The sequence below is a fragment of the Pelophylax lessonae genome (assembly GCF_965119305.1).
Source record: "Pelophylax lessonae genome assembly, chromosome: 13".
NCBI classification, from domain to species: Eukaryota; Metazoa; Chordata; class Amphibia; order Anura; family Ranidae; genus Pelophylax; species Pelophylax lessonae.
This window is the reverse complement of record NC_138780.1, coordinates 29,366,948-29,393,441: the sequence shown is the minus strand read 5'-3', so window position 1 is coordinate 29,393,441 and position 26,494 is coordinate 29,366,948. Positions and strand designations below refer to the sequence as shown.

The 26,494-nt window shown below is 43.8% G+C and overlaps 1 protein-coding gene across 1 annotated transcript in view; it reads left to right on the top strand.

The window, feature by feature from the left end:
• The window catches only part of ARHGEF11 (Rho guanine nucleotide exchange factor 11), a 375,726-nt gene that overhangs the window by 140,281 nt on the left and 208,951 nt on the right, over positions 1 to 26,494 (top strand). Inside the window, exons 2-3 of the mRNA XM_082275008.1 lie at positions 10,242 to 10,274; positions 21,070 to 21,084. Of these exons, the coding sequence (XP_082131134.1) occupies positions 10,242 to 10,274; positions 21,070 to 21,084 (48 nt within the window). The remainder of the gene's footprint in view (positions 1 to 10,241; positions 10,275 to 21,069; positions 21,085 to 26,494) is intronic.

Here is a 26,494-nt window from a genome sequence, read left to right as displayed (position 1 = left end):
AAAGTGGTTTCAGAATTTCATCTGAATGAAGAAATTGTATTACCTTCCCTGTGTCCTAAGCCCAGTCATCCTCGGGAGTTTGCTTTACACTCCTTGGATGTGGTCCGGGCGATCAGGGTATACTTGAAAACGACAGACTCGTTTCGCAAGACGGATTCACTTTTTGTGATCCCAGATGGACCCAAAAAGGGGTTGCCTGCATCTGCCGCGACCATTTCCAGATGGATCAGACAGACGGTAGTACAGGCTTATTCTATTAAGGGTCGGGAGCCCCCGTTCCCTGTTAAGGCGCACTCCACTCGGGCACTTAGTGCGTCATGGGCCTTTCGCCATCAGGCGTCAGTGGTCCAGGTGTGCAAGGCGGCTACCTGGTCGTCGGTGCATACCTTTACTAAACATTATAAAGTTGATGTAATGGCATCGTCTGATGCCTCGTTTGGCCGCAAGGTTTTGCAGGCCGCAATTTGAGGAGACCAGTGGTCTACCTCGAGGGTTTTTCCGTTGGAAAATTTTTTCTTTAGTCTCATTCTTTGTTTATAATGAGCCTTTAAAACTTCTAGTTTGGCACCGGTTGGGCCTTCTAGATTGGATTTGATTTGTCAATCCCACCCCTCATTTGTGGCACTGCTTCTGGATGTCCCAGCTCTTGAGAATCAAGAAGACTACGTCTGTCAATGAGCGATAGAGAAAAATGGATTTTTGTAAGATCTTACCGTAAAATCCTTTTCTCTTAAGCTCATTGACAGACGTAGTACCCGCCCCTCTATCATTGAGTTGGGTTGGGTTAAATTCTCTGTACTGCTTTAAAACAGAACTGATTCCCTGTAGCAGAGAGAGGGAGGATATACCCTCAGGGACTGCCCCTAAGGTGGAGCCAGAACGTTTTGTCTTTCTGCCTAGTCCTACTCCTGCGGAGACAACATAACCCAGCTCTTGAGAATCAAGAAGACTACGTCTGTCAATGAGCTTAAGAGAAAAGGATTTTACGGTAAGATCTTACAAAAATCCATTTATCATTTATAAAAAGGTTAAGTGTGATGGTCTTCATTTGAGGTGTTTGCCAACCTAATTTTTAGACATACATTTAATATAGCAACAGGAACAGGAAGTTTTTTTAAATTTTTATTTGGTGTGTGTTGGAAGAGGGGTAGTCTTAAGCCTAGTACACACGCAACGAATTTCCGCCAAGCGGTCGTCCGTCTTTTGTCCAGAGTTGTGTTTTGTTGGTTGGAATGTGCCTAGACTGCACACGAATTTTCCCGTACGACAAAATTCTACTTCAGAAGTGATGTCATGTGTTGGTTTGCTTTCTTTGTGTTCTTTCTTCTCTGAGCATGCCCAGTCTTCCTCATAAGATTTTTCCCTGTCGAAATCTGTACTGACTGCACGAAAATCGGACGTGTTTTGACGGTGGACAAAAATTTTATAGCCTGCACACCAGGATTTTTTCGGCCGGAAAGTCGGAGTCGGTTGTCGGAAGCATCATACTAACAAGCCGAAAATCGGCAGATCGGTCGTCGGACGAAAGTTCCCGGCCAAATTTCGACGCGTGTGTACGAGGCTTAATAGTCTTATATGGTGAGTATATCCCAAACTCTATATTTCAACTGGAAAAGTTAGTACCAGAAATAAAAGAATTGATGGTTTTTATAGACCATACCTCACTCTAAAAGTTTCGTCATCCTCTCCAAAGTATCAGTATAGCTAAGATTTGCCACCCTTAGCATGAAAATTATTTTCTCTGTGAACAAACTTGTAGACACATTTAATGAATTATTAATGAACACCCAGCTACAATAATGTGCGTCTGATATTTGCCTTGAGGTTAACTTTAAATTCTTGTTGGCAATTATCTCATTAGCATTAGCACATTTTTCCGTAAGTTACACACAGGGTGCTACCAACAAGCAGTTAAACCTCCCAGTAGCTAATCCATTTAATCATTTATAGCCCTAATCTTAGCATATCTCCCAATTTAGGCTAGCCATAAGCTGGCCATACACTAAAAAGTTTTTTGAATATATATAGTCCTACAAAAATTTGTATGAAAATTTATCAGCGCATTCCATGCTTTGACAAATGTCGTTCATAAGTGCTTCAAAAGTTTGTTTGCTCTTTATCGATTTTTTTAAATTAAATGGACTTTCCCAAACAAAAACTTAATTTGGAGTTAGAAATTTTTTATGAAAAATTCTGCTCCTTTGAATTTTCTCGTCACCGCAATCAAAAACAAAATACCTACTTGACCCCATTGACGATTGGAAAATGTTTCTAATTTTCTAATGAAATTCTACTGTTGTATGGCGAACTATGCAAAACTAGATTTCTCGTGTTTAGCAAATCCAAAAATTCCCTATCCGTGCTAAACAGCATGGATTGAGAAACCTCCCTGGAGGCCTCAGCTGTCTGAATACCTAAGAAGTGACTGCCTCTGATGGGATGCAGTCACAGTTCAGCTAACAATTTCCAACCAGCTAGTTAAATTTTTTCACTTGGAGCTTCTAGGCCAAATGGTCCCAACAAGACCACCTACAGCTCGAACATTAAGAGCCCATTCACATTAGCGCGACTTGTCAGGCGACTTGTCAGCCTGACAAGTCGCGGTCCATTGAGTAGTACAGGACCCGTTCTAATAGGAGCGACACAAGAAAAAGGGTCCTGTACTACTTCGGGGCGACCTCGGAGCGACTTGCATAGACTTCCATTATGTGAAGTCCCTGCAAGTCGCGCCAAAGTCACGGTGCACACGACTTCACAGGTCGCCCCCCCCCGAAGTCGTGTCGCCTCAGTGTGAACCGGCTCTTAGCCATGTATGGGGAGGTTTACTGACATAAGAATGAGGAAGACCACTGAGCATAGAGTATGTTGTCAAGGGACACACTCTGCCACAGCTCCGGTTATATGGACCACTAAAAGGGGTGGACTGGGAATTCTTGGCATGTTGGTCAAACATAAACAACTGGGCATGATAGCTACAGATTCACACCTTCCAGTATCGGTGTTCCGTGAAAAAACCATACCCGTAAAAATTCCATACCCTCGTCACTTCCGGTGCACCTACGTCAGCACCTACGTCATTGAACAGCTGAGGAGCTTATTAGTGCGCATGCTTTACATCGGCTTCCTGGCATTTGGTCAAATGACATTTCAGAGCCACCAAGGTCTTTCCTGGAAGACTTCCCTCTACCAGAAGTTGTGGTTGAAGATCTCGACGTGGGGAAGATCGATATATAATGCCTACCACGTGTCCGTGACTGCAGGTTCTGCTCGGATCAGGGTCTGAATGAAGTATCTCCACTCATGGCCACTAGACCAACATAACTTATTAGGTCTGGCCTATACATCAGACCATAAAGGTGGCCAACTGAGGTAGGAAGTATAAAGGTAGTGGTTGCAAAAGAGGAACTGTCCCTTTAAATCAGAGACAGTTGGGAGCTGTGGCTTGGTAGGGTCCTCAGTTTTCAGACCGTAGCTCGGAACATTGGAATGATGCTATGAATTTTTTTTTTAAATTGACCTTGATTTGCGAATATCCAAAAATATGAACTTGCAAATTAGCATGTGATCAGAACACACATGCAGTGCACATTTTTTCAGATACTATGCATATGGATATGTCAGTGCGCACGTGAGTGCTCTACGCAACTCCCAGCGCGCACACTGCATCTTCTAATACATTCCAATGGTTGGATGTACATGGCGGCAGCGGGTCCCGAGAATGTCATTGCGAACGTTGTATGGCCACTGAATGGCAGTGTGCAAAAGACCTTACGTGGTAAAGTTGGTATTTAGGAGCAGGATTTAGACAGCTGAGTTAAGCCCCGTACACACGCAACGATTATCGGCCGACCGATCGTCCGTCTTTTGTCCAGAGTTGTGTTTTGTTGGTTGGAATGTGCCTAGACTGCACACGAATTTTCTCGCCCGACAAAATTCTACCTCAGAAGTGATGTCATGTGTTGGTTTGCTTTCTTTGTGTTCTTTCTTCTCTGAGCATGCCCAGACTTGCTCATTAGATTTTTCCCTGTCGAAATCTGTACTGACTGCACGAAAATCGGACGTGTTTTGACAGCGGACAAAAATTTTATAGCCTGCACACCAGATTTTTTTCGGACGAAAAGTCTGAGTCGGTTGTCGGAAGCATCATACTAACAAGCCGAAAATCGGCAGATCGGACGTTGGACGAAAATTCCCTGCCAATTTTCGACGCGTGTGTACGGGGCTTTAGGCTCAGTTCACATGAATGTGATACGATTTTTGGCACGATTTTCAGTGCAATTATGTAGGGATATTATTTGTAGAATTATGAGAAAAATAATGAATTTAATCCATTTTGGAATAAGGCTGTAACATAACAAAATATGGAAAAAGTGAAGCGCTGTGAATATTTTCCGGATGCGCTGTACCTATAAATGTTGGTATCCAGTTATATTACGTACATTTAGGAAATAATCTAGGCCTTTTTTAAAGCAATCTACCGAGCTGGCTAAAAAACAGTTCTTGATGGAGTCTATTCCACATTTTCCAAGCTCTTACTGTGAAAAAACCTTTCCACATTTGGAGATTGTCTCTTTTGATGCAACTTATTTGCATTTTTGCAAAGTTGCAATGTGACTCGCACCACAGTAGCACAGGAACCTTTTCCAAAATCGCACCGTGCTGAGTCGCATTGATGTTAACGGGCACCATTGATAATAATGTGATTTCCCCTGTCATTTGATTAAGTGCCATTCAAGTTGCATCAGAAATCGCATTAGTGTGTAAAAGTTAATGATATTTGCTTGCTGACAAATAAGTTGCGCCATTTCTGAATGTTTTTGGCAAGTTTCTATGGGATATTTGATATGTTACAAGGCCGTTTCGGCAGGATGGGCGTTGTCATGTAACTTTTTGGTTAGCAAAATGTTAGACTTTAACCTTTTAAAAAGATTTTTAACACTTTTAATTTTTTGTTCTGACTTTTATTCTATTTTATATTTATATTATGTATGATATTTATTTTATATATTTTATATTTCACGTCATTTTCAGTATACCTCTATATACCAAGTCTCTTGACAATAGTCTAGTGTAGCTGCTTCAATGAAAGGCCAACAATCACCATCCAGGAGCACTCTTCTCTCTGCTATTGCTTTTCTTTGTGTACTTTAGTTGTGTTGAGTGCACAGAAATGTGTGCACACAGCCTAGTTTGCATGGGAAAAAGTTTGCCCGCAAACCATATCGGCACATGACGTTTCACCATATTGATGCATCTGAAAATTCACCTTTTCAGATCCACCGTACAGCCGCTCCTCGCTGGTCACCCTGGGGGGACGGCTGTACGGTGGATGGAGATTCAAAGCGAGGCTTGAAGAGCAGAAGGTCCAGTGGCGTGGCTTGGTGACGTCATGCACATTTTTGTTGTACATACACACGCTTGGTGGACAGATTCACCTTCTATATTTGTCCTGGTAACTATTGTCCTCAATACGAAAAGTAATGGGAAATCCAAAATTTTGGAGTTGTTACAGAAACAGAAGGTGAGGGGGATCTTCAGTGGGTAGAAAACAAGAGTTACCAGGCGCATAGGCTGCAGGCCCCAAATAAGTCCATTTAAAAGTCCATTAAGGAAGAGAAGTTTTATGGTAGTATGGCGAAGATAAGAAGTCCAAAGACTTAGGACTGCCATCAATGGGAACAAGCCAAAGCTCCAGTAGACTGTAAAGGACAAACAAAGGGAGAGGAGCCTCTAAGTGTAGACTGTAAGTACTTTAATGCACAATAGAACAATATCAACTCACATGGAGTAGGTGTTAATGAGCATAACAGATGGATGGACAGTGAGGATAATCCTCCGGTCAACGTATGGTCATCCGCTATCACTGCAGCGACGTGCGAGCCGCTCCCCGCGGGTCACCCTGGAGATGGCTGTACGGTGGATGGCGATTCAAAGCGAGGCTTGGAAAGCAGAAGGTCCGGCAGCGTGGCTGGATGCAGTGCCATCTTAAGAGCATTAAAGGGCCCCGGGCAATGCAGTGCACTGACGCCCTGCCTACACAATCACCCACGAGAAAAAAAATGCAAACTATCGGTAAGGCGCTATTTATTGGTACAACAGTGCAAGCCTAATGACCGCTTCCAAGTTCGGCGACTGGGTCCGGTGAACACACAAACGGACGGGAGTCAGACTCAACTGTCCTGTGTGTACCTGTTCCTGTGGAGGCAGACAGGCATTCCTGCAGTTGTGGGCTCCCCCTCCATGGCCCAAGTGGCCTGACAGCACCGCAGAGCCAACAGGCGCTTGCCACCTGCTAAGTTCGGCAGGTGGGATGCACACGGGAATCGGAACTAATGCTTGGCTGGGGCTGGGTCGCTAAGCTGGTGGGGCCCCCTGGAACTGCCCAGAGGGCCCATTCGGTAAGATGGCCCTGACTGGATGACGTCCGTTGATATTGTTCTATTGTGCATTAAAGTACTTACAGTCTACACTTAGAGACGCCTCTCCCTTTGTTTGATCTTTAGTGGGTTCAGCTGTTTTGGTGACAATTGTTTAAGGAGAGATTTCCCCTCACTTTGAGTTAGATGAAATCTCTCCAGAGCTGACCGGAAGTAAAGGGAAATCTCCCTGATCGGACATAGATCACAAAAAAAGAGGAATGTCACCCCCTCCATACATTTTTTTTTTTTTCTTTCCCCACATAGTCCCCATAGTCAAAACATAGTCCTATGCCCAGCGAATCCAGCATTGACTGATGTTCTCGTCATCAGGGGGCTAGCTGTCTTCTTTCTGATTATTACAGCTTGCCCCCTGATGACACGTCATGGAGATTGCCCTGAAGCCTACTTGGGTGCATGTGGTACAGTATGTCAGGTGGCCTAGAGCAGCTGGCTTGAAGTTCTCCTAGGCAAGAAAGAAGGGTTCGGGTTTTGAAAAAAAGGGTATTTAACCCGTTGGCACCGGCCAAACGCAAATATGTGGCATCTCAGCGGGTGGGCCTTGGCACCTGAGCGGCCACATATTTGAGTGAATTAGGGGTATACAGCTGTGCAGAGAGAGCGCACCCTGCATGCTCCCATCAGTTACCAGCAGCTAATGGAAAGCTCACGATCGCTGCTTGTGTTTTGGGAGCTTTCTAATCATGTGACCGCCGTCACAGCCAAATATGGTGGTCAAATGATCATAAACCCTGCCTTCTGGCGTCAGCTCAAAGGAGTTAAAAAAAAAAAAAAGGTAATGTCTATTTGTGTAATGGGAAGGGGGGATTGCTCTAAGGTGCACTTTAACTCTTCCCTACTATATCCAAAGCTGAAGCCCCGTACACACGGGCTGAATATTGGCCAAATCAGCTGGTACAGTAAATATGAGTATGTACAGGTTCTTGTTTGACAGAAGCCTATCTCACCAACTTTTGTTGAACGAGCATGCTGGAAAACCAGCAGCCGATCGGGATCCGATCAGCGCCCTCAGCCAATGGATGCGAGTGCTGACTGGTGTGTCCTGGTGGGGGCGGTCCCCCTGTCAGAACACTATAGCGCAACGGGAAGATCGCTTTACTAACATCGTATTGTTAGTACAGGACCTCCTTGCGAGCTCCTCAGCCTGCTGGGCTGAACGGAAAAAAAAACCTAACCGTGTGTACCAAGCTTTAAGTTGAACCATAGACTATGCAATTTTCTTTCCTTCGAACACGGGTGGAAGGAAAGAAAGAAAATGACTTGATTCCCACATCAACACAGTCAGAATCCCTCTCACTGCGCTATTGTATTCTGACTGTGGGAGGTTTCCCCACCATCAGAATACAATGATCACTGCCCGCCGACAGTGATGGTACAACAAAAAAAAGGACAGAATGGTGGTACTGAAGTCAACTGATAGATCAACTTTAGTATAGCCAGCCTGCCCATAGAGAGATCACAATGCTGCCATTATCTGCGGAATTCTGATCTGTCTATGGCCGGCTTAAAAAAGTTCACACTTTATCTTCACTTTCACTTTGCTACATAGGGGGAGATTTACTAAAATGGGTGCACTCAGAATCTATTGCAGCTGAGCATGGTAGCCAATCAACTTCCAACTGTAGCTTATTCAATAAAGCTTTGACAATGAAACCTGGAAGCTGATTGGTTTCTATGCAGAGCTGCACCAGATTTTGCACCATGCAGTTTTAGTAAATATCCCCCATAGATACATGGTTACATATATACATAGGTTGAAAAAATTACACAAGTCTATCTACTTCAACCAATAGAAAAAAATAAATATAATAAATAATTAGAAAACCTGCATATACAGAAGCCTAATCCCTTAAATTGACCCAGAGGAAGGGAGTATATAAACCCCTGTAAAGCATGATTCGGTTTGCTCCAGCCCAGAGGAAGCCAATAAGGGAATAAACAAACCCCTGTAAAGCATGGTTAGGTTTGCTCCAGCCGAGAGGAAGGGAAACAATAAACCCCAGTAAAGCACGATTCTGTTCGCTCCAGTCCAGAGGAAAGGAATAAATAAACCCCTGTAAAGCATGGTCCAGTTTGCTCCAGCCCAGAGGAAGGTAATAAATAAACCCCAGTAAAGCATGATTCTGTTCGCTCCAGTCCAGAGGAAAGGCATAAATAAACCCCTGTAAAGCATGGTCCAGTTTGCTCCAGCCCAAAGGAAGGCAATAAACCTCTGTAAAGCATGATTCTGTTTGCTCCAGCCCAGAGGAAGGCAATAATTAAACCCCTGTAAAGTATGGTTAGGTTTGCTCCAGCCCAGAGGAAAGGTAATAAATAAACCCCTGTAAAGCATGGTCCGGGTTTGCTCTAGCCCAGAGGAAAGGAATAAATAAACCCCTGTAAAGTATGGTCCAGTTTGCTCCAGCCCAGAGGAAATGAATAAATAAACCCCTGTAAAGCATGGTCCGGGTTTGCTCTAGCCCAGAGGAAAGGAATAAATAAACCCCTGTAAAGCATGATTCGGTTTGCTCCAGCCCAGAGGAAAGGCATAAATAAACCCCTGTAAAGCATGGTCTGGTTTGCTCCAGCCCAGAGGAAGGGAAACCATAAACCCCTGTAAAGCATGGTTCTGTTTGCTCCAGCCCAGAGGAAAGGCATAAATAAACCCCTGTAAAGCATGGTCCGGTTTGCTCCAGCCCAGAGGAAAGGAATAAATAAACCCCTGTAAAGCATGGTCTGGTTTGCTCCAGCCCAGAGGAAGGGAAACCATAAACCCCTGTAAAGCATGGTTCTGTTTGCTCCACCCCAGAGGAAGGGAATAAATAAACCTCTGTAAAGAAGGGTCCGGTTTGCTCCAGCCCAGAGGAAAGGAATAAATAAACCCCTGTAAAGCATGGCCCGGTTTGCCCCAGCCCAGAGGAAGGCAATAAACCCCTGTAAAGCATGATTCTGTTTGCTCCAGCCCAGAGGAAAGGAATAAATAAACCCCTGTAAAGCATGGTCCGGTTTGCTCCAGCCCAGAGGAAGGGAAACAATAAACCCCTGTAAAGCATGGCCCGGTTTGCTCCAGCCCAGAGGAAAGGAATAAATAAGCCCCTGTAACGCATGGTCCAGTTTGCTCCAGCCCAAAGGAAGGCAATAAATAAACCCCTGTAAAGCATGATTCTGTTTGCTCCAGCCCAGAGGAAAGGAATAAATAAATCCTTGTAAAGCATGGTCCCGGTTTATTCCAGCCCAGAGGAAGGCAATATATAAACCCTTGTAAAGCATGATTCGGTTTACCCCAGCTCAGAGGTAGGGAAACAACAAACCCCTGTAAATTATGGTCCAGTTTTCTCTAGGCAATATTGAGTTCTACTTTATTGAATAAACTAAAATACAGTATATCACTTTAAAGCATTTCCTTGGATTTTGACATGCCAAACACTCATTGAGAGGCCTATGCATGTGCCATTTGCGCCTTTTTGTTTTATGTTTTTGCTTTGCATTTGCTGTAGTTCTGTGCTTGACTTTTGTTCTGTGTTTCTGTGAGCAGCCTTATCTCTGCACATGCATAACATGCTCTGTGTACACATGAACTCAGGGGAGGTTTTCCACGCCTCCTCCGTGTCAACTCTCCATTGCTGGCAGCACTTTACTTTCTGCTTTGCAGAGAGCTGCACTAAAAATGTTCCCTGTGAGTGTCGGTGGATAGCCATGTTTGTCTGTCTCTCTCACACGTTGTCTGTTGTCATGCCTATTTGTTTCTCTCTCTCTCCACCTTGCCTTCTCGGAAATTGGCGTCTGTCTTCACCGTCTGTCCACCGTTATCTGTCTGTGTCACAGAGCGCCTTCTAAACGACACCCTCACTTGCCAAGGTATGTGGAAAAACATCTAAAAATATAATTATCTATGGGATATGCATGTCTGTATTAATCAAGCTTGGTATGAGTTAACTTTGTACTGCCAAGCCTGTATAACCTATAGAACTCGTGGAGAACTACAGGTGCCAGCATGCATACCTGGCCAAAGGAGGACGAACTCTTGAATTCACAAGTTCGTAAGGAAGTAATGAGATGATCAATGAGATATTCTGCAATAATCTTACCACTATGTCGCTAATCCTAAAAATTTGGTCTTGAGTTGACCTGTCCATCAATAGCAGAGCTGATGTTATAGACAACAATGTCTCCCCCAAAAAAATACGACCCCCCTTCATATAGAATTTCCTATTTGTTTTATTGTAAATTTTACCAACTAATAACGTTTAATGCCCCCCCCAGTAGTCACTATCTGGAGCCAGTGCTGGCCGCCGGTCTTGTTGAAGCCCCTGAGGATTTCCCATACAACTAATGGACCGTAGAGTGTTAAATTGTCCATGTAGATGGGTTTTGTTGGTCAACATTACCTTTTGCATTCAAACATAACGCTGCTTAAATGCATGCATGCAAAATACAGAGCATGCTCCGTTTTTCCTGCAGTGCGAATGGACTTCTGTAGGATTGAATGCTTCCAAAGACACCCAAATAATGTAGATATTGGCCAGCACACCAAGGATCTTCAACTACCTTCTAAACATTTTTTTCAGAGCCATGTAGGACCTCTTCATCAGGCATGAGACATCACCTATCTGATGAAGGGGTCCTACATGGCTCCGAATGTTGCACTACACTGTTTGTGATGTGATCCTTCTTCAATACAAGACATTTGGACGTAAGACGCCGAAATTCACTATCTGGAGCCAACACTGGTTCCTGATTTTGTTAAAACCAAAAAGATTTCCCATTCAACTGATTGATCGTAGAGTGTTAAATTGTTCATGTAATCGGGTGTTGTTGTTCAACATTACCTTTTACATTCAAACATAACGTTGCCTAAATGCATGCGTTCAAAATGCTGAGTTTGACCCATTTTGCCTGCAATGCAAATGGACCTCCGTAGGATTGAATGTTTCGAAAGACACCCAAATAATGTAGATATTGGCCAGCACACCAAGGATCTTCAACTACCTCCTAAATGTTTTTTTTCAGAGCCACGTAGGACCTTTTCATCAGGCATGAGACATTGCCTATCTGACGAAGGGGTCCTACGTGGCTCCGAAACGTTGCACTACACTGTTTGTGATGTGATACTTCTTCAATACAAAACATTTAGACGTAAGACACCCAAAGTCACTATCTGGAGCCAGCACTGGTTCCTGATTTTGTTAAAACCCATAAATATTTCCCATACAACTGATTGATCGTAGAGTGTTAAATTGTTCATGTAATCGGGTGTTGTTGGTCAAAATTACCTTTTGCATTCAAACATAACGTTGCCTAAATGCACACGTTCAAAATGCTGAGTTTGACCCGTTTTGCCTTCAATGCAAATGGACCTCCATAGTATTGAATGTGTCGAAAGACACCCAAATAATGTAGATATTGGCCAGCACACCAAGGATCTTCAATTACCTCCTAAATGTGTTTTTCAGAGCCATGTAGGACCTCTTCATCAGGCATGTAACATCACATACCTGATGAAGGGGTCCTACGTGGCTCCGAACGTTGCACTTCATTGTTTGTGATGTGATCCTTCTTCAGTAAAAAATAATTTGGACGTAATTGAAGATCTTTTGTGTAGCGGCGAATATCTACATAATCTTGTGTATGTTCCAGAATGCTGCTGTTGGTCGCTACAGCACCCGGTACCTTAAGAGCTCATTCCAGGAATTTGTGCAATGGGAATATGGACTGTGTACTAGGAAAGACACCTAAAGTCACTATCTGGAGCCATCACAGGCTGTCGGTTTTGTTGACGCCCATAAAGATTGCTGATTGACCATAGAGTTGTAAAATGAGGGCACAGTAGCAAATTGTCCATGTAAATGGGTGTTGTTGGCCAACATTACCTTTCACATTCAAACACAATGCTGCTTACCGTTTGTCGCCCGCCCCACGCAGATTTACTGCGGCAGGGCGGCCGTTCTGTGCTAGATCACTTATCACGTAAGTGATCAGTGCTTACGGGTAGGGGGGTGCATGCGCCTGCCATCCCGGCTGTAATGTGATTTGTTACAGCACAAGCTGATCAGTGGGTGTCAGCCAATAATTGATCGCTGCCACCCGCTGATTGGCTCCGTTATTCAGGGAAGGGAGCTTTGTGTTTTAAACACCGTACTCCAAACACTGACAGGTGTTCTTGCTATTTTTTTATTCCCCACAGCAGGGAAAAAAAACATCAGGATTGCTTAGTAAAAGCAGCAAATAACACACACACAGTAAACAATGTTCGGCACACAGTTAACCTATTGATCGCCCCTATTGAACCCCTTCCCAGCCAGTGTCATTAGTACATTGACAATAGTTTTAACACTGATCTCTGTATTGGTGTCACTATTGATGTCAGTGGAAGTTATTGTACCCCCCAAGCTAGCGTCAGCTAGTGTCAGATTGCCCGCCATACTATCACAGTCCCAATATAAGTGGTTGATCACCGCCATTTATGGTATAAAATAAATAAATAAAAATTCCAGTATCTATACCAGACCCTATAATTTTTTTACTTATTGGGATTTTTTTTTTCTACCTAAGACATGTATCAGAATACATTTTGGCTTAAATTCATGAAGAAATTTTAATTAAAAAAAAAAATAAAAATTATTGTGTGTTTTTATAGCTAAGAATAAAAAAGTAGTTTTTTTTTTTTTCCCAAAATTTCTTGGTCTTTTTTCACTTATATCGCAAAAAAAAAAAAAAAAAAAAAAAAAAACAGTGGTGATCAAATATCACCAAAAGAAAGCTCTATTGGGGTGAAAAAAAAGTGATAAAAATTTGAGTTTGGGTACATGATTGCATGACCGCGCAATTGCCAGTTAGGGCTCTTTCACACGGGCGTTCAGTTCTTTGGCTCCGCTCCGGTCCTTTTTTTTTTCACGGAGCGGATGTGTCATCCGCTCCGTATGTCCGCATATCACCCCATCCGTTTGCGGATGATATACGGACATAATGGAAGTCTATGGGCATTGCAGATGTCAGCGGATGACACCGCTGACATCCGATTTTGCTTCCTTTCCGTTTTTTGAACGGAGGAAAAATGAGTTCTTTTCCGTTCCAAAAAACGGAACAGAACTGAAAGGAAGAAAATCTGATGTCCGCGGATGGTATTCCGCTGACATCCGCAATGCCATAGACTTACATTATGTCCGTAAATCATCCGCAAAAAAATAGGATGATTTGCGGACATACAGAGCACCCGTGTGAAAGGGCCCTTAAAGTAGCGCTGTGCAGAATAGCAAAAAATGCCTAGGTCATGAAGGGGGAAAAGCTTCTGGAGGTCAAGTGGTTAAATGCATGCGTTCTAAATCATATTGCCTGCTGTGCGAGTGGACCTCCGTAGGATTGAATGTGTTTAAAGAGACCCAAAGCTGGTCTAATGCAATTTTTTTAGCGTGATCACCCACAATGCGCCATTAAAGTAAATGGGAATCTTGTGTTTAAGTTGAGAACACAGGAAAACGTCCATCTACATGAGCCCTAATGCATTACACCGTCATCACACTAGACCCAAGATCTTCCATTCCTGGTGCTTTTCTTTAAAGCTGGCCTGCTATTAAGAAAATGTTATACATTCGCTAGTCTCATATAGGAGCCTAAGTTGGTTTCTTTGGCTTTGCATCCACATCTCCCCGTGCAAAGCGCATGACTCCTTGTAGGTAACTAAAGCATATGCTGTGCATTGTGGGATGCAAATTGAGAGCCAGAGGTGGAGACTAGGGCATGCAGGTGAAGTTTTTCCAAGAAAACCCGTCTGTGTTGTGTACTCGAAGGCAGGGATCTCAAAACTTTCTAAACAAAGGGCCAGCTTACTATCCTTCAGACTTTAGGAGGGCTGGACCTTGGTCAGTGGGAGTAGAAAATGCCTCAGACTTGGTGGTCAGTGGAAGTAAAAAAAAGACATCGCTGGTCTGTAGGAGGAGCAAAAATGCCCTATCATTGGTGTCAGTGGGAGGAATAGTGCCCCATCATTGGTGTCAGTGGGAGGAATAATGCCTCATTGTTGGTGTCCGTGAGAGAAATAGTGCCCCATCGTTGGTGTCAGTGACAGCAATAGTGCTCCATCATTGGTGTCAATGGAAGGAATAGTGGCCTATCGGTAAAAGGAATACTGCCCAATCGTTGGTGTCACAGAAGGAATAGTGCCCAAATGTTGGTGTCAGTGGGAGGAATAGTGCCCCATCATTGGTGTCAGTGAGAGCAATAGTGCTCCATCATTGGTGTCAATGGAAGGAATAGTGGCCTTTCGGTGTCGGTAAAAAGAAATCTGCCCAATCGTTGGTGTCACAGAAGGAATAGTGCCCAAACGTGCGTGTCAGTGGGAGGAATAGTTCCCCATTGTTGGTGTCAGTAGGATGAATAAAGCCTCACATCAATGAGAGGAATAGTGCCCCAAGGGCCAGATAAAGGCACTCAAAGGGCCAAAGTTTGGAGGCCACTGCTGTAAGGCATTGGAAAAAACATACGAATTTGCCTATATCCCTTCTGAACTTTACACATACAAATAATGAGCTAATCATTCATAAAATGTCAGCATTGCCCATATTGCATGACATTTTAGGTCCTTGTATGGATATAATGAGGAAAACATGTCACTACCAAGAAGTTAGTAGGTCGGAGACCCCTTCGTAATGCCCACTGCAAATCTGAAAACTCAAACACTGAGGTCTCACCAGGGCTGCCACCTGGTCACTATTTTACTGGCCTGTAAAAATGGGACTTGTTGCCATGAGATCAATAGGAAAGAGATCATAAGGTTGGTATTTGTTTTTCAGAAAAGATGGGAACATTGGATCTTAAGCCCCGTACACACGTACCGATCGTCGGCCAACAGATCGGCCGTCTTTTGTCCCTGGACTGTCGTGTCTGTTGAAAAGTGCAAAAGACTGCACAAGAATTTTGTCCGCCGACTACAGCCGACTGCAGAAGTGATGTCATGTGATGGTTAACTTTCCCTGTGTTTTTTCTTTTCTGAGCATGCCCAGTCTTGCAAATCTGCTGTCTGTCGGCCGAAATCTGTACTGACTGGCGAACAATCGGCCGTTCTGGTGTCGGCATACAAAAATTTTAATGCTTGCGTGACAGATTCTTGTCGGCAGAATGTGCGCTGACGGCTGTCGGAGGCATCATACTAACAAGCCTACAATCGGCAGATCGGTCGTCGGCCGAAGCTTTTCGGCCGACGATCAATACGTGTGTACGGGCCTTTATTCACTAGTGTCCTTGGGGTGCCGCTATGTATAGCCTAAAGGAAATATTCAAACCTGGAAACTCAAGCAACGAGATCTCACTAGGGTTGCCACCTGGTCAGTATTTACTGGCCTGGCCTGTTAAAATTGGACTTGTTGCCATGAGATTAATAGGAAAGAGATCATAAGGTTGATATTTGTTTTTCAGAAAAGATGGGAACATTGGATCTTATACACTAGTGTCCATGGGGTGCCACTATGTATAGCCTAAAGGAAACGTGCAAAGCTGGAAACTCAAGCCTTGAGATCTCACTAGGGTTGCCACCTGGTCAGTATTAACTGGCCTGGCCTGTAAAATTGGGACTTGTTGCCATTTAATTATTAGGAAAGAGATCATAAGGCTGGTAGTTTTCTAACCGAAAAGATGGGAACCTTGGATCCTACGAACTAGTGCTCTTGGGGGACCACTTTGCACTGCCTGCAGCAAGTGTGCAAACCTGGAAACCCTGATCAGTATTTTACTGGCCTAGCTCGTAAAAATTGGACTTGCCATGAAGGTATTTGTAGAGAGATCATAAGGCTGGTATTTTTTTCCAGAAAAGATGGTAACGTCAGATCTCACCCACTGGGGTGCTTGAGAAATATGGAAAAAGATTAGGTGGCTGAACTCACTAGCATTGGATAAACATTGAAATATCAACTGTGTAAGGACGGGCCCTTATACTTCATGGCTAGTGAGACCTGCCAAGGCTTGTAATTCCGAGTCAACAACTTTCCTACTGTGGTTTTCAATGTAGAGAGTGCTATAAGGCTTTTCAAAATTCTGGCTACCACAAAGGCATTTAGCAACAGTTCATTTAGTTGGTGTCCTAAGAAGATCCACATACGGGTTTACACTCCAGCTTGATATATACTATTGTTGTTTGTTCCTGTCAAACCAGCTATCCTGGTTCTTATCATGCTTAGCTCTTCTGCTGGCTAGACATATAGACAGTTTTATTCAAACATGACTTCCGCTCCTCGGCTTGAAGTGAAAAGAGCCCAACTAATCTTGTCATGAAAGAAGTATATGGGCTACCACTGCTGACCTATCCTTCGAAAAATGTTAGTTGTGTGGCCGTCATGCTGATGCTTTGGTTCATATACATTGAATTGTTGACCCATGCAACTAGAGAAAGGAGCAGTAGTAACTGTTTTTTAGGCTTTCTTTTGCTGGTGCTTTTTCTCAGACCTTGTGTCTCAGAAGATTCTAGGGACAACCAGGGGATTAGGATTCTTCAAAAAGAGGCCTGCAAAGGCCAAGATATTTCTGTCTTGACAGGGGTATTTGATCCACACAGTATATTTAATTTAAGCATTTGGAATACCATACCCATTGTTACGTCTCTAATTTCTTTTGCAAATGTTACCATTCATGCTACTCTTTACACCTACATACAGCTGGCAGCTATTCTGTGCTTATATGGCACTTTTCCACTGCAAGTACCGGCTCGGCCCTGCTTGGCCCGGTTTGGTTTTCCACTGCATGGTACGGTGTTGGAACGGTTCGGTGCGGTTTGGTATGGTTTGCTTTTCCACTAAAGTAGTACTAAAGTAAGTGGGTGGGATAACGATTCTCTGACCAATCAGTGGCTAGTAGTGACAAACAGTCAGCTGCATGCAAAGGATTGTGGGCTATGGTTAGGGTTGCCACCTCATCCCTTTAAAACAGAACACATATTAATTACACAGGTTCTGTGGCTGATTAAGGTAGTAATTAAACTCACTTGGAGCCTTCTCTGCATTAAATTAGCCTCAGAACCTGTGTAATTAATTTGTGTTCTGTTTTAAAGGGATGAGGTGGCAACTCTAGCTATGGTACCGGTATGGTACCTCTTGGAACCACAATCAAGGTGGTACTGTTTTAGAGAGCCGTACCATTCGGTTCCATGTAGTGGAAAAGCGCCTTTAGTTGATGTTCATGGGTCTGAGCATTATCCATTCATTGGGGACAGCTGCAGGTTAAATACACTAAAAAATCAATATAATTCCAAGCTGATTTCAATTGTAAACTGAATGCACCTAAAACCATGCTGTCTTTGCCTATTCACACAAATCCTAAAACATTGCATCAGATGCCTGCTTTTGTAACCGATGTGAATATTACCTAAAGGGGCTTATTGAGAGGCTGATCATTTGCCAGGCTTAGCACCTTCGTTGTATGCCTCTAATGCATCCATGTGCATGAGCCAACACACATATCAAAAGCTTTTATTGCAGAAAGATCACATCACGGGACCCCTTCGTCAAGCATCTAGGCATGTAATCACATGCCTGACAAAGGGTTCCCGCATGGCTTTGAATCATTGTACTTGGTCCTTTGCGATGTGATCTTTCTGTAATAGATGATTTGGCCGATATTTGACGATCCCCGGTGAGCTGGCGAAAATGTGCTTTGGTTTGTGACCTAATGAGCGCAAGTCCAGGATTCTGTGCTATGGGAATTTTGGCAATACCATGGGCATGAGATCTTACGGTAATCAGCAGCCAACAGGGTTGTAGGATGCACCCACTTAGAGGTAAATTATGTCCCTGGTACTCCTATCGCATCTTACCACCATAACACACTGAAATGGAACTCAGCAGTTTGAATGAACTCTAATGCCTTGTTTCCACTGAGCGGAACGGTTCGGGTCGGTACAGTTTGAAAGGGTTAGAATGGTCCGGCCTATTCAGGAGAGCGTTTCCACTGCAAATCGGACCGCCAGGGGCCATGTGGGGTTTACACCAAATGAGGTGTTTGTTTTGCTCTTTCATTTGACGTGAGCATTGAAGTTTTCCTGTCCGCCAATTAGTGGAATCAATCGTGTGACGCCAGTAGCTCCGCCCTAACCGTACCGTACCATTTCCTATGGCCCTACATCTGAAGCAGAACCAGGAATGGTGCGGTTTGGTTCGGTTGTATGGGCCACTTTCATAATGGAAACACTCAAATTAGCGCACCGTACCGATCCGCTCAGTGGAAACGAGGCATAAGTGTCGGTTCACACTACCGCGACTTGTCAGGCGACTGGTCAGCCTGACAAGTCGCGGTATATTCTGTGCTACGGGAACCGTTCTAATAGGAGTGACTCAAGTCGCTCCGGCTTAGAAAATAGTTCCTGTACTACTTCAGGGCAGCATCGGAGCGACTTGCATTGACTTTCATTATGTGAAGTCCGTGCAAATCGCGCCGAAGTTATTATGGCAGCTGTTCTCAAACAGGATTCCTCCTGAAGTTGCTACGGGTTCCTTGAGCTGTAGCTGATCAAGCTCTCATTTGACGGTGTCTGCATAGTTCCGGATTTAATGCCACTTGATAGATCTTTTTAGATGTCTCCAAGGGTGGCATTTTGACCAGCACTGGAAGGGGAGCATTGTTCTCACTGACCACAAATGTAGGGGCATTATTCCCACTGGTGACCACTGTAAGGAGCATTCTTCCCACTTACCACCAATGTAAAGTGCATTCTTCCTACTGAACATCAAAGTAACAGGGCATTCCTCCCACCGAACACCTACTGTATGTAAAAAGGTGTTCTTCCCACTGACACCCAATGTAAGGCTCATCCTTCCCACTTGTATGTTAGGTACAGCGTTGTGCGGTGGGCAGAAAACACACATAGTGAGAGTTGGGCAGTAACTGTGTATTGTAAAAAAGTTCAGCAAGTACAACAGGCCTAGCAGGGATCACACCCGGCTGCAGCCACTTACAACTTAGGTAGCAGTAAATCCACAAGATGCAAACTGGAAGAAGCCGACAGCGTCTGGCAAGAGGGGCGAGATGCGGCCTGGCCAGTCCACATCCAAAAGAAAGGCTTTTTGGAAGGTAGAAGTAGTCCCTGCACTGTCCCTACTCCTCTGGAACCTTTCCCTATCTCTATTACTGTCCCTGACAGACGGGGTTCCTTTCCCTACACTAGCCACTCGCAAAAAACGCGCCAAGGCTGGGAGCCAGATTCTTATATAGATTCTGCCTGACTCAAGATAGTCACCAGAGTAACATGGGATTGGATAGCTGCCTCCCTGTGACCGAGGAAATTGTAGAGGAACTAAATTTCTCTCGACTTCCTCTCACACCTGCATTGCCGCTTCGGTCGAGTGCCACTTGCAGTGGAGAATATAGGCTGCACCTGCCTACAGACTGAACAACAATGTAAGGAGTATTCTTTTCACTGACCACCTAATGTATTTACCCACTGACCACCAATGTAAGGGGCATGCTTCCCACTGACCCCCAATGTAAGGGGCACTCTTCCCAGTGACCACCTATTGTGTTCTTCTCACTGACCACTAATGTAAGGGGCACTCTTCCCACTGACCACCAATGTAAGGGACATTCTTCTCACGAACCATCAATGAAAAAGACATTCTTCCTACTGACCCCTCCTATTATTATTTATTTTAGCAGAGGTTCCCTGAGCCCCTAAAATTTTTCCAAGGGTTCCTCTGGGTAAAAAGAATACAGGGCCTTAAAGCGGAGTTCCGGCCGCAAAATTGTTACATTAGATTTTGTGGCATCCGCTTCCTTATTGTCACCTGAAAAAGAATTGGATATTCCCGAATTTTTTTTTTTTTTACTTACCTTGTTTCAGAAGAAAATATACTCACCTTTCCTTCCACTTCCTCCCTCTGTTGCCACAGCCCGCACCGTCACTTCCTGTCCTGCAATGCCTCCTGGGAGCTCTTACTCATCACTCCCAGGAGGCAATGGGCAGTGACGTAGGCGGCTGGCCGCTCCTCTCATCGCGTTATTTGCAAACAGGAAATAACGCGATGATAGGCGTCCCTATGGAAACCCTTACTATGCCGATCGCATAGTACTGGGCATGCGCGAGATTTCGCGCTGCATTCATCGGCCCACTCCATCTAGAACCAGGAAGCAGGGCATACATTTGCATACTGCGGCTTCGGGTGACCAGGACAAAGATGGCGGCGCTCAGCAAACTTTTTATAAAGTAAGATTTTATGATTGCCAATCAATAATTAAACTGTCTAAAACTGGATTAGCAGATGTATGAAGGGCGGTGGATCACTGTTTGGGAAGTATTTATATAAAAAAAAACGATTCTGTGGCCGGAACTCCGCTTTAAGGACCGAGGCCTGCTGGCTTGTTTTCAAAATGGCTGCACACAGGCCATTTTCTGGCCTAGCTGTCTGCAGATTTGATAATCCAGTCAGATCCCATGGGATAATTATCAGACTGATGACTCACTGTCAAGCACTGTGGTCTTGTTTAGTTTAGATAATGCAATTTATTGTCAGTTGTTTGTTACTGACTGCAGTATCTGAGCGAAAAATGTCCATATAAGTACTAAACGGCAGAAACATCCTCAATGTTCATGTATGTATCATTCATTTGTTTCTGTCTCAATTAACCTGTGTCTTTTTCTTGTCCATTTCACCCTGCCGCTGTCTCACTTTCCTACCAGTCCCATTGCAGCCTGGTAAGACATGACCGTCATTCTGTTTTGCATGTGACTTTAACGTTTGTGTGTGTTGTGTGTGACCCACTCCAATAACTGACTCCAGGTTCTCATGGCAGGTGTAACTTCAGTGACCTTGGTTATAGTCCTTAATGCCTCAGTCACAGCAAACATCTCATTAATGGATTTAAAATACAAATTCCCACAGCAAAATGGCCACCTAATAATATATTCTACAGCTGGTCTAATTAAAAGGGACACTAGGGTCAAAGAACCGCCATTGCCAAAAATATTATATTCTGATACATGTATGTGGTTAATGCATGGATACATTGTTTTATTTTTACATGCCTTTGTTTTGACTTTGGTCCACATCTACAGTACATGCACACCAAGATGTCCAGATGGGACGGGACAAGCTATAACCCTACCATCAATACTTCCAGTGGTCATCATTTCTTCCTATGGTTATAGTAACTTTAAAGGATCTAATAATTGTCCTTGAAATTGCTCCTTGCCTAAAGCTTTATACTTCCTCACCATGCTTCGGCAAAATTAACGGCGAGAGAATGTCATCAGCACACCATGTATCTTCAAAACAGGTCTTCATCAGGGGCATTGGAGGTCCTGCAAGGCTCCAAAACGTTGCTTTTGTTATGATGATGTGATTGCTGAATAAAGCTTAGTACCTGTTTTGGGGATCCATGGTGTGCTGATGACATTTTCTACAGTACATGCACACCAAGATGTCCAGATGGGACGGGACAAGCTATAACCCTACCACCAATACTTCCAGTGGTCACCATTTCTTCCTATGGTTATAGTAACTTTAAAGGATCTGTACCTTTTGTATAATTGTCCTTGAAATTGCTGCTTGCCTAAAGCTTTATACTTGCCTATCCATGCTTCGGCAAAATTCATGGCGAGAGAATGTCACCAGAACACCATGTATCTTCAAAACAGGTCTTCATCAGGGGCATTGGAGGTCCTGCAAGGCTCCAAACGTTGCTTTTGTTATGATGTGATTGCTGAATAAAGCTTTGTACCTGTTTTGGGGATCCATGGTGTGCTGGTGACATTTTCTACAGTACATGCACACCAAGATGTCCAGATGGGACGGGACAAGCTATAACTCTACCAACAATACTTCCAGTGGTCACCATTTCTTCCTATGGTTATAGTAACTTTAAAGGATCTAATAATTGTCCTTGAAATTGCTCCTTGCCTAAAGCTTTATACTTGCCTCACCATGCTTCGGCAAAATTCATGGCGAGAGAATGTCATCAGCACACCATGTATTTTCAAAACTGGTCTTCATCTGGCTTATGCGAGGTCCTGTAAGGCTCCAAAACATTGCTTTTGTTATGATGATGTGATTGCTGAATAAAGCTTTGTACCTGTTTTGGGGATCCATGGTGTGCTGGTGACATTTTCTACAGTATATGCACACCAAGATGTCCAGATGGGACGGGACAAGCTATAACCCTACCACCAATACTTCCAGTGGTCACCATTTCTTCCTATGTGTATAGTAACTTTAAAGGATCTAGTAATTGTCCTTGAAATTGCTCCTTGCCTAAAGCTTTATACTTGCCTCTCCATGCTTCGGCAAAATTCAAGGCGAGAGAAGGTCATCAGCACACCATGTATCTTCAAAACGGGTCTTCATCAGGCACATGCGAGGTCCTGCAAGGCTCCAAAACGTTGCTTTTGTTATGATGATGTGATTGCTGAATAAAGCTTTGTAGCGGTTTTGGAGATCCATGGTGTGCTGGTGACATTTTCTTGCTCTGATTATCTTTGGTTCCAGCCAGTGGTTGCTGCAGCACCCATCTACGTGTGCCTTGGGAATTGTATGTTGGCAAAATTTAGGGTTGGCAAGTTTTATTGAGAGGACAAACAGAAAGAAAGACGCTCAGGTGCAGGTTCCGAGCCTGGTGCAGGTCAGATCCGTCATCCGAAATAGTAGAAATCCAAAGTTGAGACCGCAATTAGTTGAAATCAATTAATTCTTTTATTCCTCATAGATGAAACATACAGACAGTGCACAAACAGACGTGTCGGGTTGACGCGTTTCACGATGCAACAGATCGCTTACTCATAACCACACCAATGCTTGCTCTAATTATCTTCGGTTCCAGCCAGTGGTTGCTGCAGCACCCATCTACGTGTGCCTTGGGAATTGTATGTTGGCAAAGTTTAGGGTTGGCGAGCTTTATTGAGATCCACACAATGCCGATCCCTTGTTTCATGTGTACATAATCAAGCTGTCTTTTATTAGGAAGCATAATAACTGTGCTCTCTATAGATCTTGAAATTGGAGGCACATAGGAATTTGATTTTTCAATGCATGCTTAGAAGAAGGGAGGAAAGAGGAAAAAAGTGCTGGACCCGTAGGGTTATCTCTGTGTTATTGCTATCTTAAAGTATGGGCATTCATGTAAATGATTTGGTTCCCGGGCAGGCAGCTTGTAGGTAGGTGCTGTCTACTTTCTCCACTGTAGGTGGTGATTGTCCAGAGTGGCATTGCAGTTGGAGAGGAAGTCAAGAAGAAACGTGGTTCTTCTATGGTTTCCTGGGTCACTGGGGATACTATCCAATTGGATGCTGCCCCATGTGACTCTAGCAGCCATCTTGGGTCAGGCAGAGCCCAATTAAGGGCTCTGTTCCCAGGCTGGGTGCAGATTTTGCGAGTGGGTAGAGTAGGGACAGGTACTTCGCCTGGTAGGGACAGAACCAGCGGCAGGGAAAGGTTCCTGACAAAGAGGGAAAGCGTAGGGCTCGCAACTTCCTCTGGATATCTTCCCGCATGGGCACGAGACAGGGAGGAGGGGCTGGAAATTTTGTAGATTGCCACGCAATGATTGGGGCAATCTTACTTGGAAGCGGGAGCGGGTACCTGGTTTTGACCGGTATCTGTTCTCTCCTTCCCCTGGGTGCCAAATGTGGCAGTGGGGGAGGAAGCAACCAAGTGGAGCATTATACTTGTGTCTTCTAGGTGGATGTGTAGACCAGTGTTTCTCAACCTTTTTTCAGTCAAGGCACCCTTTAAAATTGTAGAAAATCTCAAGGCACCCTCAAAAATTCTTGAGGCACCCCGTTCTAAAATGTAAAATCTATTCTGATAGTTTTACATTATGCAGCAACATCAATACATTTTGGACATCCAAAGTTCGAGGTGATTTAGTCTTCCAAAGCAAATTTACTTTTGCAAACTGGTAGTGACTAGTATTCCAATGTTTCTCTTCTCCCTCAGTTTTGAGACCCCAAAGCTGATGGAAAGGAAAGGGGCAGGGGAGGGTCAAACAAGGATTATATGCAGGCAACTGACATCCTCCTTGTCAACTAATAATGTCATTGGTCGTTAGGAGGTTGGCAGCTAGAATGGTGTACAATGGAAACCTGTAGCTTTGTGAAACTAAAAGGCAGGTTTCATCCACCCACCGGCTTATATCCAGTTTTGGGGTAAGTTTTAGGGGTTTTGCCAAGGCACCCTGGTTGAAAAAGTCTGGTGTAGACTACAGGCTAGGGAGGCCTAAGGCAGATTGCCATTCTGACAGGGGAAGGCATGAATCCGGTTTTTCTGCAAAGCAGAAACTAGGATCAATGTCTTCCTCCCACAAAGCACCTCCCACAGTTTAGAAAAACACTGGTTAGGCACACATTTAACTCTTTGATCGCCACTGATGTTAACCCCATCTCAGTCAGTGTCCTTAGTACAGTGACAGTACATATTTTTTTAGCACTGATCACTATATTCGTGTCACTGGCCCCAAAAAGTGTCAAAAGTGTAATTTCGTGTCAGAATGTCTGCTGCAATATCGCAGTCCCGCTAGAAGTTGCTGATTTCTGCCATTACTAGTAAAAAAAAAATAAAGTATACCATAGTTTGTAGATGCTTTAACTTTTGCGCAAACCAATCAATATACCCTTATTTGGATTTTTTTTTTTTTTTACCTGTAAAGGAACTGCAACCCACACTGTGTTTGTGTGCTTCCGTCAGAATACCGCTTCCTTCAGTCTTGAACATAGATATCAGCTATTTTAGCCGCCCCCCATACAAAACTAGCCATGAATAGCTTGTAAAAGTTCTGGAACCTTTATTGAACAAACTTACACACACTATATACCACACAGGAGGACATCCCCCCTTCTGATCAGATTACCCCACCAGGTCAGGTGCCTGATTACATTATGCTTTGCAGATGAAACTGTGTACAGAAATATAATTAACCTGAACGAATTACCTAGCCATCTGGACAGAAACAATGGGAATCCACATCTAGACAATGTTATAATTAACATGTTAATTAACTCAGCACTGCAACAAGGCTAAAGCAAAATACATTACACCTTATCCTACGTATAAACACATCACACCTTATTAAACAGACAATAGCAGGAGAGCACCAGTAACAGATTGTCCACCTCTTACATTGAAGAACATGGAACAGAGGCCAATGTGATTAGCTCTTTCAATGAACATATTCAGAATCAAACAGGCCAGGAACAATCTTCACATATTTCATGAGATATTTGGTTGATAAATATTACTGTCCCATTTGAAGCAATCCAAACCATATTCTCAGTGTCCATTAAGTACCTGCCCATCATTTCCTTAGCCACCCTGTGCCCCCAATAGTCACAGGGTGACTTGCACATAGGAGGGGCCTAGGGGGCTGAGAGAGGGATTTCCCAACCTCTCCAAGGCAGGGCTGTCTTTATTATAGATTGGACCCTGGGCAAACATTTTGTTGGGCCCTCCCAAATCCACTTATTAAGTATTCTCAGGCAGTGCAGGCTCAAGGGGCAGCTGCGTTAGGCCCCACAGCAATGACTGGGCCGGGGCAGGTGCCCCTTTTGCCCTGCCTTAAAGACGGCCCTGCTCCAAGGTAAGCTGTGTTCTACGGGCCCCCCAACCAAAGTGACACCAAAAATATGTAGCAGAATACATATTGACCTAAATTGATAAAAAAAATTTTTTTTTACATTTTAAAATTTAAGATTTTTTTTATTGGATATGTTTTATAGTTTGTTTTTTATATTTTTTAAAAATTGTTGGTAATTTTTGTTTTATAGCGCAATAATAAAAAAATAAAAAGCGCAGTGGTAATCAAATGCCACCAAAAGAAAAAAGGACATACATTTTATTTGGGTACAGCGTCGCAGGACCGCACAATTGTCAGTTAAAGTAACGCAGAGCCATATTGCAAAAAATGGCCTGGTCATTAAGGGGAGTAAATTTTCCGGAGGTCAAGTGGTTAAATAAGGCAAATCACTTGGTAGCTATATAAGTATCCATGTTTTTTTTCTTCTCTCTTCTTTTTTTTTGTTCTTCAACTTTGGCTTAGAAAGAGTTAGGCAGAGTGGACGCGCTGTGAAGGTTATTGCACTTTGTCCGTGTGCAATGACTTTCATTTCAGACATTACT